This window comes from Lissotriton vulgaris, chromosome 3_1 (assembly GCF_964263255.1).
Source record: "Lissotriton vulgaris chromosome 3_1, aLisVul1.2, whole genome shotgun sequence".
In the NCBI taxonomy this organism is placed as follows: Eukaryota; Metazoa; Chordata; class Amphibia; order Caudata; family Salamandridae; genus Lissotriton; species Lissotriton vulgaris.
Window position 1 is genome coordinate 945,003,717 of NC_141689.1, and position 15,535 is coordinate 945,019,251.

A 15,535-nucleotide genomic window follows, 5' to 3' on the forward strand; every position below is an offset into this window, starting at 1 on the left:
CTTCGTCTCCTGGCCTGCCTGATGAACTCCATAGTTCTTTGTGGGAGGTTGAGGGATTCAAATTTCGAGCACTCCTGAACGAGACCACCAGTTTGAAGCTGGTCAGTTCTGGGTGACCGGTACGCCATCCCATACCACAAATAGGTGCTGAACTGCGAGGAGGCTTATTTTTTCTCCCCAAGAGATCTCCACCAGGTCCAAGAACAATTGTCTCGCCCACTGCAGAGCAATTAGGATTAGCATCATGGTTGAGTGTTTGCATTTGTTTATTACCATTGAAATCAACGATATTGGGAGAAAAGTGCACACAATCATCCAGACCAGTCTTTCAAAAGGGCATTCTCTTGGGTTTGGTTATGTTGGTACCTAGACGCAAAGTCTTGGCATTTTACATTTTCAGGGGTTGTGAATAGGTCTTTGTCAGGTATGCGACAATAGCGGAAAATTGTATTTAGCACTTGCTGCTTTGTCTCTAATTCACTGGATGCGTTTGCCTGTCTGTTTAGCTTGCCTGCCTGTACACTTTGTATGCACGTCAGGTGTGCTGCCACTATGGTTCTCCTTTGGATGGCCATCTCCCTGTTGTTCTCCTTTAGAAGGCCACTTCCCTATGTCCTGGGGCAGCTTGGACAATAGGTAAGATCGTATTCTTCCCTAGTTGCTTAGGTAGAACATTGTGGTCACAATGTCCATTTGGACTAGTACTGTTTTTCCATTTATCTGTGCATGGAAAGCCTTCAGTGCCAAGAACACAGTCTTGAGCTCTAACACATTTACGCGCTGAACTGCCTCCATTGGGATCCACAGTTTCCTGACGTTGATACATTCCATATGTGCTCTCCATCCTATATGGGATGCATCTGTGGAGAAGGTCCCTGTTAAAGCTGGGAATTTGAAAGGTCTCCCCACACTTATGTGATGTGTTCCACCATTTTGTATCTTTCTGAATTCTCTCTATCATAATTACACTATCGGAACTCCCTGTGGCTTGTAACCATGTATTCTGCTATCATTCCTGCATTTGATACATGTGCAGTCTGGCATGTGGTATTCAGGATGTCACTGTTCCCATTAGTTTCATTATCATTCACAATGCTAAAGACCGTCTCTTCTGGTAAAGGCGAGTTTCAGTCTCAATGCCAAGAGTTTTGTATTTGTGAATCTAGGGTCACCCCCAAGAACACTATCTCTGGAACCAGAGAGGACTTGTCTAAGTTTACTGTTAACTTCGGTTTGTGCAGTGGTATAATTACAAGGAAAATGATCTCTTGACATTGGCGTTGCAAGCTCACCATTACTAGCCATTTGTCTAGGTAGGGGTAAGCAAGTATCCATTGTCTCCTTAGGTATGCACAAGTGTGTTATACACCCCCGGGTTGTTTCAGCAGCAAAGGCCTTGAAGAATTTAAGAGCATATCTCCCTTTGGAGATTCAGCGTTGAGCGGTGGCGGCTGATCCAATTTTGAGGCGGTAAGGCAACTCGGAGGGGAAGACGGGGGTGGGGGAAAATATATATTTTTTTTTAAACTTACCTGCTCCTGCACCCGCCAACATGGAAGCAGCTCAGTGAGTGGCATTTTTTGAAGGCCCTCTTTGCAGATTTTATGCCAAACAGTAACACTGTGAATAGAGTGACAATGGAACTTGTTTAACTTGAACCGGAGGTACTTCTTGTAGTTGTGAATAATTGTTGCAGTAGGTAATCCTCCTTCTGATCTATGATGGCCAGGTAGTCCCCTCCATTTAGGAAAGGTATAACCTCTTGTAGCACTTTAATTTGTCCTCGCTGTGGTGACTGATTGAGTCTGTAGAGGCATTCCCCTTGATGAAGATGGGATCTAGTGAGGAGTGTCAGTATTTCTTCCTCCACTTGAGGGGTCACCCACTTCGAAGTGACTGATTCTCAAAATGCCTCCCTCCTTTGGTTTTGAAAGGCTGGCTCCCTTGTTTAGTTGTCAGAGGTCTAATATTGGTCTTAAGGTCTAGTTTGGCCTTGGTACAAGGAAGAAACCAGAGTAGACCCTTGTTTTGAGTTCAGTCTTCAGGACTCTTTCTATAACTCACTTTTGTTGGAGCTCCTTTACTTCGTGCTGTAGGTGGAATAATACCACTTTGGAGTGTCTTTGCCCTTGGTGATATTTTGGCAACTTTTTGAGCAACTCGGTACAATTTCCATGCTCTAATAAATTCAGTATCCCTATGGCCGGGGTGACTGACCAAATGTGCAGAAGAATCCTCCTATCCTGCCACTTCCTGGTTTTAAATGCTGGGGGTGCGTGCGATGCAAGTCACTTTGCTGCTGGCCAGAGGTCTTTGGGGTTTGTCCATTTACCTTGCCTCGCCCATTAAAGGACTGTTGTGGAGGGTATTGCCATTGTTCTGATGTGCCTTGTGGAGTTGATGGCTTGCTAACGGCTAGTTGTAGGATTATGTGCTGAAACCCTCCAAAGCTCTATGGCCTCTCAGAGTCTTATAGCCCCCCTTTTTATGGAACCCAAAAACTGGAGGGCCCCCATTGCCTTTGTTGTTTCATTGTCTTGCTTAATTCTGCTATAGTGCTACGTTCACCGCTGGCCCTAAGAGCAATCGCCAGTGGCTGAGATTAATTTAACCATTCCTTCTATCACTTTGTTTTTGTAGAAGACACCCAAAGTGGGATGGGTATGTCCGATGTGGGTCCTGTGCCCACCCAAGCTATGGCTAACTAAGCAGGTCGAACTGGTCTGGATTGCTTGTGTTACCACCTAGAGGGTACCTGGATTGTCAGTTTGGGCTACACTGTTCATACTGGAGCAGGACAGCAGAACAGAGACTGATTTACTAAAGGCAGATCTCGGTCTGGAATGGCACAATGTGCATACAACTATGGTCTGGCATGCAGCACAGAGGCTTTGCGCTAGTGTCGGAGATTAATTTAAGCTTTCCTTCTATCATCTAGTTGTTTTTGCAATAGACTGCCTAAGTGGGTCAAGTATGCCCTGACGTGGTTCACGTGGCCACTGTGCTACAGGACTCCAGCTGTAACTCATGCATGAGACCTACGTAAGTTGAAACCAGTCTAGTGTTCCTTCTGCTCCCATTTGGAGGGAACCTGGCCTGGAAATTCAGGCTGGACTTTTCCAATTGGAGCAGGACCAAGACGGATTGCAATAAGGCGGGTTTCAGTCTAGAATGGCACAGGGGCTGAAAAACAGTGGTATGTAATTTGGCCCAAAGCCATCACCTGTGGCTGAGATTAATTCAAGTAATCCATTCATTATCTTGTTTTTTTGCAGTAGAGGTGTACCTTCTCTGGGTTGTTCATGTTCACATCTGCCTGCTAGTCACGTCCATTTCATCGTGGGCTGAATTGTGGCAGGTGCCAGTTTTCCCCCTCCTGCACAATTGCCCTCTTGTACTTCTTAGGAAGGTGCTGCATGATGTGCTCCATTTCTTTCCAGTGCTGCTGACCATAGTGGTTAAGGAGTACATTGATGTTGGCAATGCTCCATTGGGTGGCCCACATGCGCGTTTCATCTTTATCTCTATCCGCTTACTTTCTTTTTTGGGTGAAGGTCCCGCTGATGTGGTTCACATCCTCTTTTCCTCGCTGAGGTGACTGATTGAGTCTGTAGATGCATTCCCCTTGATGAAGATGGGATCTAGAGAGGAGTGTCTGTATTTCTTCCCCCACTCGAGGGGTCACCCACTTCGAAGTGGCTGATTCTCAAAATGCCTCCCTCCTTTGGTCGAGAATCAGCAGGTGGTGGTTCCTCTTTCTAAGAAGGCATGAGTGCTTCGTGGAACAAAAACTATTTGGCCCGTTTCTCTTTTAAATGCACCCGAAAAGCTGTCCACAGCTCTATGCACAAGCGTGTTATACACCCTCGGGTTGTTTCAGCAGCAAAGACCTTGAAGAATTTAAGCGCACATCTTCCTCTGGAGATTCAGCATCAAGCAGTGGCGGCTGATCCAATTTTGGGATGGTGAGGGGGGGTGGAGGGACGACTGGGGGTTTAGGGGGAAATATGTATGTATATTTGATTTAAATTACCAGCTCATGCACCCGCCAGTATGAGATATGCTCAGTGATTGGTCTGAGCGGGCTGGCTTGACGCTCGTTGAAGCCAGGTAGCCTGGAGCTTTTCTCTAACCCACCTTTTGCAACACAGCTGGGTTGGAGAAACAGGAGTGTGCCTGTCTGTTAGGCCGGCGTGAGACGGCAGGCCAAACAGACATGTGCACTACAAGTGCCCAACACTCCTCCCTGTAGCATGATGCTCGCAGGATGGTTCCGCTCCCGCCCTAACCTCAGCTTTAAGTAATGAAAAATAAAATGATACTAAAGTTACTTTTTTTTAACATTTTATTTTTCAGTGGGGCGATGCTCCTCCACAATAAAGCAGGAGTCACCCCTGGCATGAAGTTCTTGCTAGTTTTCCTCTTGTGGGTCTAGGTCCTCGAGCATGGTTGTGTTCTCCTCGTCCTCATTAAAAGAACCCCTCATGTTCCTCTTCGTAGGGCTCTGCCATGGTGGGAGAATTGAAATTAGTCTGCTCTTCTTGTCCGGAATTTGATTTCCTATAATTTTGCTGGGATCCGAAAGCCCTTCCATGCTTCATCTAAACCCTTTTTTCTCTGACGGAGTCCCGCAATTTCGGCATCAAGATGTCACTTCTTGTGTTCAACCCTGAGAACTCTGTTGGCATAGTTTTATTTTTAGGAGTCAGTCGCTCCTTGTCCTTTTGCTCCCCCTATCCTTTTCTGATAGCCTCCTGGCGTCAATGAGGGTTCACAAAGTTTGCCTACATCGCTGTCCCTGTATTTGGACAGGTATGAGTTTTTCTGTCTCTGTTGCGAAGTGCTTTGACGCCAAGGAGACTTTATTGGACTTCAAGCCTGGGCCCTTTGACTGGGTTGCTATGCTATGACGCTTCTTAGGGTCTGCTTCCCTTGAAGCCTTCCTTGCGACTACCAGACTTTTATCGATGTCTGATCCCTACTTGAGTCAGCTTGGTTTCTTCATTTTTTTTTCTTTGGCGCTGGGCCGGCTGAGGTCTTTAAGTAAAGGTTGTCTCTATTCTGCCTCCGCCATGGGGAAATCTGCCCAACATTGTTTCTCTTACCTTCAAGATTTTCCATTTGGAACTCTGTGCAGGTATTTTACATCTTGGTGCTGTGTTCCTTCGCAAGGCAGAGGCTGCAGATGTTTCTTCTGGGTTCATTTGTGGAGAAACTTGGGGGAGAACTTAAAGGGGGTATCCCTCAAAGCTCATTGTTGTTCTGTGTTCATGCTCTCTTTTTCCCTAGAATTTCTTTCAACGAATGGGTAACTTTGTTGTGTTGTCTTCACAGCTCCTCTGTCTAGCAGACCTAATGGCATTAAAAATAAATAATCTGAAGATGGTGAACGCATACAGGACTGCCTACATCGCAGCCAAGACCTGGAACGAGCTTCCAGTCACCATCAGACACTACCCTAACCTGCATGCCTTCAGGAAGGACCTCAAGACCTTGCTCTTCCTCTTGCTCAGCTTCTGCGGATGCAGGGGGTCTCTGCTAGGGCCAGGTCGGCAGATCAGAGATTTCTGTTTGATGCGTGGAAGCAGACTCTCTCGTTGAGGTATTTGGGTCCGATGTTGTGGAGAGATTTGTAGGGGTGGGTGAGAGCTTGAAGGTTATTCTCTTCTCGACAGGGAGCCAGTGTAGGTCTCAAAGGTGTTGAGCCATGTGCTTTTGCCCAGGGGTCCCGAGGACGAGCCTGGGGGCTGCATTCTGGATGGTTTGGAGCTTGTGTAGGAGGGCCCTGTTGACACCCGCGTAGAGGGCGTTTCCGTAGTCCAGTCTGCTGGTTTTGAGTGCGTGGGTGACGTTTTTTCTGTGTTCGAGGGGATCCATTTGAAGGTTTTCCGGAGGATGTGGAGGCTGTTGAAGCTGGTGGGGGCGACGGCGTTGATCTGGCGGTCATGGTGAGGGAGAAGTCGAGGATGAAGCCGAGGTTCTGAGCATGGTCGGTGGGGGTGGGAGGACTCCGGAGGGCTACCATGTGTTGTCCCAGACAGAGGTCGAGGGTCTCAGGATGAGGACCTCCGTTTTCTCTGTGTTGAGCCCCCAGCAGCGCCTTGAACCCTCACGGGTGAGTAGCGTGCTCTATAAACCCCCTGATTGATTGAAGCTGTTAGCAGACTCTGATCAATGTTTATTTTACTTTCTTCTCTGGCCACTAAAAAGACTCCAAGCTAGCCACTTTTTCATACTGTTCATAACTTTGAGTTGATCTGTATCCATCTGGTGAAAATTTTATAGTTTTTAGTATTTTATAGCACAAGCAGAATTTACATGATAGGGGCTTATATATGGGTTTAGCAATTATACATTTTCTTTTGCAAAGAGTAAGATGTGAAATGATAAAGAACCTTGCAATTAAACATGTGGTGAGAGGTAGCCATGTCTGGTGTTAAGTAGCAGCTGCTTATGCCACACTTTTTCCCACAGTCTAAGACTTCCTGCAAGTCCGTAGAAATTCATACTTTGCCTTTCTTAATATCTTCTCAAAGTTTCTCCCGTCCTTTTGCACGTATAAAGTGCCAGTTATCCATGAAATGATTCAGAAAAGGGGGTGGTGGTGAACAGAGTGTCTGAATTAAGCAGACCACTCTTACCCAGTCCAAAGATCAGGGCTTGATCCATCACCGTTTTTTAGCTCACTGCACCATCCCAGCTCAGAACTTGGCTATATGCAAATTAGTCTGACCCTGGCCCAGTGCATCATGGGAACAGGGCAGACCAAACTACCAAGCCAATTCTTATACTGGGAAGGAAACAAGCTACCGGGGACCGGTTTCTGGCATTTCAGCCGTCTTCGGCCCGGCCACCCCCTTTTCTGAATCGTTTTTGGCCACTATAGGTGTGGCAGGGTATACTCAGACATGAGTCCCTTTCTCACTGCTCCATCAGGATTCAAGCAAGCCGGGCCGAAGATGGCTGAAATGCCAGAAACCGGTCCCCGGTAGCTTGTCTCCTTTCTGGTGAAGAATTGGCTTGGTAGTTTAGTCTGCCCTGTTCCCATGATGCACTGGGCCAGGGACAGACTGATTTGCATATAGCCAGGTTCTGAGCTGGGATGGGGCAGTGAGATAAATAACGGTGATGGATCAAGCCCTGATCTTTGGACTGGGTAAGAGTGGTCTGCTTAATTCAGACACTCTGTTCATCACCACCCCCTTTTCTGAATAGTTATCCATGAAAGGCAGAAATGCAAGCACATTCCAAAAAAAGTAACATGTAAATCCAAAGTAAACCTTCTGCTCAGCCAGTCTCCAAAGCTTCACACAAAGCTGGGTTAAAAGGAGTCGCAGTCAACGACTGGTACAATGTGTTTTGAAAGCTTTTAAAGGGGAACTAGCTTATTCCAAGAGTTGTATCCAATGCAGGGATTATGGCTCTGGAGAGAAATAGATAATTTAAGATATAGCAGTTTGGAGGGACGAGTGAAACTGTGCCATATCCGGTAGGGATATAATTTGAGTTTTTAGGACCAAAGGATACAGGCATTTTTCAATCTTTGAATGAAACATCTGTACTGGGACAAATTCTTTTCCACAAATGTATTCTAATTGCAGGCAGGGTCCCGACCTGGGAATGCTATTGCAAACAATGGTTGTGGTTCCAGAACCAACATCAGGAGAAATGCAGGCAGTAGTGCTGGCACTTGTCACTACTGGCTAGTCCTGTGGGCCTAGGACTTCTGAAGTCAATTGACAGACTGAGGAGATACTGAAGGCAAAAGAGGCAGGTGATGAAATGGTGCCATTGTTGGAGATTGTGATAATGGACAAGACAGTGGTGCTGCAACAATCCATGGATTTACAGCAGACTGCTGTCAATCAGCAAAAATGTGTGTAGGCTGGAAAGATTACAGGACTGATGCCAGAGGGATGCATAGAACCATGAGGAAAGCAATCCTAAGTAGTTAAAAATGTTAACTACTTCTAGAAAACTTTTGATGGAAGGTGTCTGCAACACTGATAGAAACTTATTATCGTTGAATGTCGGGGGCTACAAATCTTTGACACGAAAAAAATAACAGAATCTCGCACTGGTAAACAGGTTGGTGTACGAAAGTACAATAAAAATCCTTACACTATTCCATCTCATCTACATGCCAAGCTATAAGGCAGCTGCCGTATTAATCAAGATTATCAACATTCAAGGCAGCATGAAGTCGAGGGTATGTGATTATAGAAAGAAATCTTGAAGAGTATGAAGTCTCACCAACTCCAGCTTTCCTCAATTTTATTCCTCAGTACTCTTTCGATATTTTACTGCTGTCTGTGGTTGTCAGGATATAAGAGGTCATGATCATGTCCTTCCAATGGCCATTAAATGCTTAGCGAATAATAGGACCACTGCAGTGAACGTCTTTCACTTTTAGCTCTACTGGCACAAAAAGACCACACCTTGTTCAAAACACAGATTAGTCATTGTACTCCTTGGTTTCATTTGAAGTCACACACACATAGTTATTGTTAAGTACTTAGTGTCTTACCAAACAACAAAAACAGGTGTCCATTATTCCAATAAGCTCAGGAAGGCTCAAGTCCTTAATTTTAATGGTGCCGTCCTAAAAATAGAAAAAAGGAATAAATTACAAAAACGACAACTTTTGAAGAGTAAAATTCGAACTACAATTACGTGTTTTGAGACAGGCTGACCACTTTTATCATTCATTTGCAAAATACTCCTTTATTATAGTGGGAATGACACAACATGGGGAGAATGATTCCAGCTAAGTTAAGGCTTTTTAGCATAAATTAAGGTTTTTTTTCATTGAGAGAATGAAAACTTTTTAGAAAAAATGTAATGTTTAATGGCATATATGTTAAAATAAGAAACATAGCAGGAGTAAACCTGAAGCAAGACAGAGGAAAGTGATTACTGTGAGACCCACATTAAAAAGCAAAACTAGGCACTGCCACTTTCCTGCATCAGATCGGCCCAGATTGTGAGCAATAGGTAAAAACACTCAGTGGTTCCACAGATGAGGCTTTCAGAAGAATTCATAGGTAGAACCTGCCAGTAGGATAAGACTAAGTGCTGATCGGATAGAAGATGTAGCCAAAATTGGTGAATGTCCCATCAGCAAAACATATGGAGATGTGAGAAAAGCTACCCCGGGAGAGGTGAAAGAGTCCTTGATCTGGCAGACTTGAAGAGTTCCTTACTACAAAGGTGTGGGAAGGTACAGTAGAAGCGCTCTCCATTACCACACAGGCATGAATATCTTGAGCAAATGAGAAATGGGATGGGTGCCCAGATACATGTAGCCAACATTCAGGTAGCCTTATAAGATGCAGTAACTTCAGCCAGGCTATTAGACTTTGAAAAAGCCAGGCTATTAGACTTTGCAGAAAATCTAGAGAACAGTCTGATAAACTAGAACAATATGCATGATTAAGAGCATGGGAAACACAAAGACCACCAGAGCTGAAGATTTGTTGTAGAAGGTAGAAGAGAAGACAAGAGAATCAAGCTTGACACGATTCAAGAACAGGGCTTCAAGCACAGACCGGACAAAACGTTAAACAAAGGAAAGGTACAGATTGTGACTTCAAATTACAATGCCTGACCTACGATTATTGACAATTATTCTAGCCAGCACGAATGTTATAATCAAGTGGAAACTGCTCCTACAGAAATTTAAGACACTTTATACAGATATTGCCATGTTCCAAGAAACATACATGACGTATAACCAACTCAAAACTTAAAACCTATTTTCACCCGCTATTTCACTAAAGTTACTCTACAAAAATGGAGATCCCCTCTATTGGTGAACAACCGCTTAGCCCAACACTAACAAAAGATAGAAAGGAACTGCAAACTCAGATTTGTAGCCATCCACAAACAAGTTGATTTCCAAGAACTCACCATAACGTCAATAGATAACTTAAATGGCCTTCAAGCTGTAGAGACATATTTGAAAGACTATCATGATTTTCAATTTTAAACCCTCAAATAGGCATATCCATGGATCAGACAATGGCACTGTGAATGAATGAACATTTATAGAACACATACAGTTACTCATAAGGGTTCCCCTGCTGAGGAAGTAGCTAGTGTAAAATACTTAATTTGCCATGGCCCGGTTGATGACCTAGTTATGGAGTGCCTTGTAAAGTTTCAGGAGGTTAGTTTCAGAATACAGAGAAAAGGGAGAGAATTCCATAACTTGAGCATAATAAAGGAGAAAGTGGTGCCGCCAAATCTGATGTGTGGAACTCAACAACTTTGAATAAGTAAATTACTGGACCAGCGTAGAGTCAGTGAAGGAGCATAAGATATATTTTGTGATTTAACCCCTTCCATGCGGCCGCGATTCCCCTGGTGTGCTGTAAACAACACGAACAGGGGCGGGCAGTGACGAACCCCAGCCGTCATCAGCACACGAGCACCGTAGTGCATGACGGCTGGAGTTCGTCATCAGCATGGAAGGGGTTAATAAATTTCAGACCGGTTTTGTAGAAAGTTCAGTGGCACAATAAAAGTTGTTTAAAGGCTGTTGCTGTTGTACAGAGGATAATGCAAATTCCTCAAATGGGAGGGTAATTTCAACAGAACTCAAGTTGCAGAGTTCTGAATCAGCTGAAGGTGTGATATGGCTTACTTAGACATGTGAAAAAGTAGAGAACTGCAGTAATCAATGCAAGACGAAATAAGAGCTTGAACCACAAAACAGCGAGAATGAGTAAGTAATAATGGGAGGGCTTTGCACTAATAAAACAAGCATTTACAATGCAACGGTCTCGCCTTTGCAAAAGTTAGAGCTATTGGCATTGTAAATGACAATATTTTTATTTATGTGTTGGTTTTGAAAACAGATAAATAAATGGCATTGTCATTTACAATGCCAATAGCTTAATCTCTCGCAAATGCGAGACCTATTGCATTTGCACCCACACACACACAGCCACACACACAGAGCCACACACACACACACACACAGAGAGCCCCCCCCCCCCCCCACACACACACACACACACACACACACACACAGAGCCACACACAGAGCCACACACACACAGACACACAGACACAGAGCCACACACACACACAGACACAGAACCACACACAGACACAGAGCCACACACACACACAGACACAGAGCCACACACAGACACAGAGCCACACACACACACAGAGCCACACACACACACACAGAGCCACACACACACACACAGAGCCACACACACAGAGCCACACACACAGAGCCACAAACACACACACACACACAGAGTCACACACAGACACTGCTCTGAGAACAAACACTCTTTATGGGGCATTTATGTCCTCGAACTGAGGTCCTTTAAATAATCCTTAGGCAGGAACGAGGGACAGGGCTATTGTATGCCTTTACAGGGAAAATACTTCATACAGTCCACCTGAAACTTGCACGGTGAGCTCCTCAGAGGTCGCATAACACCTCATACCCGTTGTACTAAATCGCCAAAAGCTCAACGAAGTGATAGTAAATATATAAAATAAATCACGTGCACGGCGAGCACCATAAAATGAATGATTTCACTTGTCTTTGTAATTTGGCACATATTACGTAACTTAACACCACACTATGCAATAGCCCCAAAAGACGCATTCACACACTTCGTGATACGAACACGCGAGCCGCAGACTACAAACTACTGAATGCCTGTGGCTGCAGGGCAGGGACACACCGAACTAACACTACATATTCGATTTCCAGGACAAACTACATTGCACCTAATGTCTGCTCACCGCTACTTCAGGCACACATTTTGAGCAGTTTATTTTGTTGAAACATGCACATTGCACATCATGTCGTTCCCTTACCTTGGAGGGGCGAGGAAGCCTTGTGCCCTGCCGGCTGCGGGCGGTGAGGGGAGCGGTGTTTCTTCTGCGGTGCACTGAACTCACCGCCGCCAGTGTTACCTGGAGCTCCGCGCAGTTACCACAGAGACGCTGCGTATGCCGCTGCCCTCCAGCCTCGCAGTGGCTGCGTGTCCTCGGCTCTGGCAGGGCAGGGATAGGCTGCAGGAGGTTCCTGACGAGGCTCGGCCTGTCGGAAAACCCGTCCTGGATTCACGCTTGTGCGCACAGCTCTGCTGCCACGCACTTAATCCGTGCAGCGCACGAAGATTTTTCAAATCCAGGGCTCGGTCTGTTTTTTGACGATGCAAGGAACTTGTTCATATTCAGAACGTGATAACTTGTTCTTACAAATGATATCGGTAAATAACGCCCGGGTCAGTTTTGAAACATATTTTTAGAAATGTAATCGGGGTGAGTGAATTATCCATCCTGTTTTTGCACCGCGGTACTTATATTTTAGAGTTTGTTAAAGAAAGGAGTATTTGAAGACGGGAGGGGTTGGGGGGGGCAGCGGACAAAGGGGGCGGGGCTTAAAAAACACAGAAACGCCCACGAATCTGCTCCGAGAACGATTGCCATTATTCTCTTCCAATGGCTAGCCTCCATTTATGGAGCTAGCCAATGGAAGAGAGAGGCGGGTTCAACCCCAGTATTGGAAAACAAAATTTCTCGAGCTGCGCGACACTGCTGCGCAGTGTACGCCAGTCGAGACCTAAAAAATGGACATAATATTGAATTAATTGTGTGCATTACATCAGCCATTGGAGTCATGTAAATATTAAATGAGGAAGGGTTTGAAGAAGAGCCCCGCAGAACTCCACTGACAAGATTCTTCAAGTTGAAATAAAAAGGATTCACAATAATTGTTAAGGCAGGTGGACAGCCATCAGAGCCTGGTCACCAATCCTAATTGAAAAGTGTGGTACACTGTGTCACAAGCAGCACTCAAAATCTACACCGATGAGTGCTACACTTCTTTTGTTCCAACAGTCTGCGAAGTCTGTCAACTGCTGCCAGGAGAGCCAGCTCTGAGACATGAAAAGAGCAGTAACAAGCTTCAGTGATGTTCAGGACGATGTTATATTCACAGAAATTTGAAATCTGAACTATCCTAACTTTTGATGACTTTGTCAGAATACGGAATAAGCATAACCAAGGGTAATTAGTTAATTCCGCAGGATCTGTGTACGGTTTCTTCAGTAAGTAACTACCATAGCAGCTTTTTAAGAAGTAAGGAGTGGCAAAGCTCAAGTACCTCAGTCAACAAAATTACTAAGCAGTTAGAACATGTATGCAGGACAGTGGCTGCTAGGAGATCCTGATTTGACCTAGTAAACCAATTTTGAGAGATTATCCGGTTGGAAATGTGTGACGGTAGCAGGAGGAGCTGCTGCTGTGCTCATTGCTTTACCAGAGGGAGAGGACAAAGTAGTCTCATGATCCAAGGACTATTAGATCCTAAAAATCTTCTCTTCAAAATAAAAGGATATAGAGTCTGAGATGAAGAGTCAGACATAGGGGCTGAGAATAATCAAAGAGATCTTTTATGGTCCTAATTAGCTCTCTAGTAAAATGATTCACTGCTGACATTTGTCAGGAATCAGTACGGCTGTCTACTATGACTCCATCACTAAAAAAAGGGCATTAGCGATTTGGCCTTGGCCCACGTATGGCAACAACACACGTAAATGAGAAGAACTGTAACCACTATTCCCGACATTAACAGAGGATACTTGAAATTAGGTTTCTTCTTGATGAATGTAGCAATGCTAAACACTGGCCAAGAAACGGTGAGATAAAAATGCTATCAGACTACACACAGTTTCCCTGCTCATACATTCAAACCCCAGTGCTCCGCTGCATGATCATATTCTAAAGCAAAACATAGGAAAGAGTATTACTCAGAAAATACTGCAGACTTGTTGCGATTCTCCTTATGGGCAGTAGCCCAACAGGTTGTCAGATGGAAGACATGGCACTGTCAAATGTTGTTTTCAGAAAGGTAGTGACATTTTTTTTTTTTATGGAATAGAAGTTACATGCAGTAGAAGTACCAAATAAACAAAATGCCTTTTGAAAAAGACACAAATTCAGCAACTAACAGGTCAAATCTCAGCCAACTATTAAATGACAAATGAAATAGAGAATAGGTTTCTTGCAGCATGGCATTCACTGCAAAAGTAGGCATCGAGCTCAGACACTGCATAAACCCCGATATGTTAAATGGTTTTAAGCATTCTAATTGCAATTAATGCAGTAGCCCTTGATAGAGCCCGCCCACATTAGTTTCTAATCCAAATGTGTTTTCACAAACTCACCTTAACCGATATGTCAAACGTGTAAATCAACATGAGATTTTCCTGATTGCAAAATCTATTAATACAAACACATTTTCTTTTAAATGAAAGAATAAACAGGGGCCCACCTGAATTGCTTGTTCGAAATTAAGAACCTTTCGATTAACCTGATTTCCTATCATACCAGCATCCATCTTGGGATCCATCATTTCTATAGCAGACATGGCTTCAAAGAGGCCAAACCTAAAAACAGGAAAACAAAGAGAAAGACAAATGCACTGATAAAGGTTTTATAGAAAATACATTGCCAGGTAACAAGAAACAAATTAAGATGTCTTTGGATTTAAAGAGTACTGAACAACGGTGAGCCAACGGACAGGCCTTTTATGTTCTTTGCAAAATTAATAGAGGGCAGAGGCACACGAGAGAGACCACAAAACTTAAGTGGAAAAAGGGGGGGGCAAAGAGAAGAGACAGTTTTGGTGGCAGCCAATGTTTAGAAGTGGGAGATGGTATGGGTGTGAGCGAGCACGGGCACAAATGATACAATGTTGCTGCTGAGTATTTCACCAAAGTGTGTAACTGCTGTGTCAAATACACAAGGTAATCACATCGTTTATATTGTGGAATATTTTTCAGTGTCCATGTTTCAGGGGAACATCATGGCAATCCCCAGTCTTAACATGCCTTTCCTTGTGAAAGGCCACTGCCTGTCTCCATTGTAAGGAACAAAGATTGTGCTTATCTACAAAGTTCAATGGGTTAAGTTCGGACAGGCATGGAAGGGAGAAAATAATTGTCTTGGTTAGGGAGTATTAAGATCAGTAGAGGAAGGGCAATGGGTGCAAAAGCATGCAAGAGACGTTCCCACAGTGCTCAAAGGATTTCAGAAAATTAGAGAACCTCTGCCTTCATCAATGTAAATGTAAATTGATACTTGTATAGCGCTCTACTCACCCGCAAGGGTCTCAAGGCGCTTGCACGAATACCGCTGTGGAACCCATCCTGGCTTTCCCTGTGAGGCGTCCACTCCTGGGCACCCCCAAGGTGGAGGCCAGGCATCCTTAGCGTTGTGGGGGCCGTTGTGGAGATTAAGCAAGCTATTGCCCAGAGTTGCAGAGTGAGACTCCATGATTGGAATAGGCACCAAGGCGAGAATTATCAGGTCCGTGTAACTTTGAGCCCAAGACCCACCGAGGCGGGGAATTGAACCCTGGTCCGGGCTAGACCTCTGCATTAGGGTCTGCCACTCTAATCATTGAGCCACACTTCTCCAATGACCAGGGAGAGTGTTTAATGCCTCTTCTTTATATCAGTCATTCAAGTCAGTTCTAAGGCAGCAAATAACGGTG

At 44.6% G+C, this 15,535-nt stretch overlaps 1 protein-coding gene across 3 annotated transcripts in view; it reads right to left on the bottom strand.

The window, feature by feature from the left end:
- Nucleotides 1-15,535, bottom strand: part of NAA35 (N-alpha-acetyltransferase 35, NatC auxiliary subunit) — a 485,576-nt gene that overhangs the window by 359,337 nt on the left and 110,704 nt on the right. For all 3 annotated transcript variants that reach the window (XM_086961291.1, XM_086961289.1, XM_086961290.1), the window contains 2 exons: nucleotides 14,312-14,426; nucleotides 8,528-8,602 (listed from right to left, as the gene is read on the bottom strand). In XM_086961291.1, coding sequence (XP_086817417.1) covers nucleotides 8,528-8,602; nucleotides 14,312-14,426 — 190 coding nt within the window. The remainder of the gene's footprint in view (nucleotides 1-8,527; nucleotides 8,603-14,311; nucleotides 14,427-15,535) is intronic.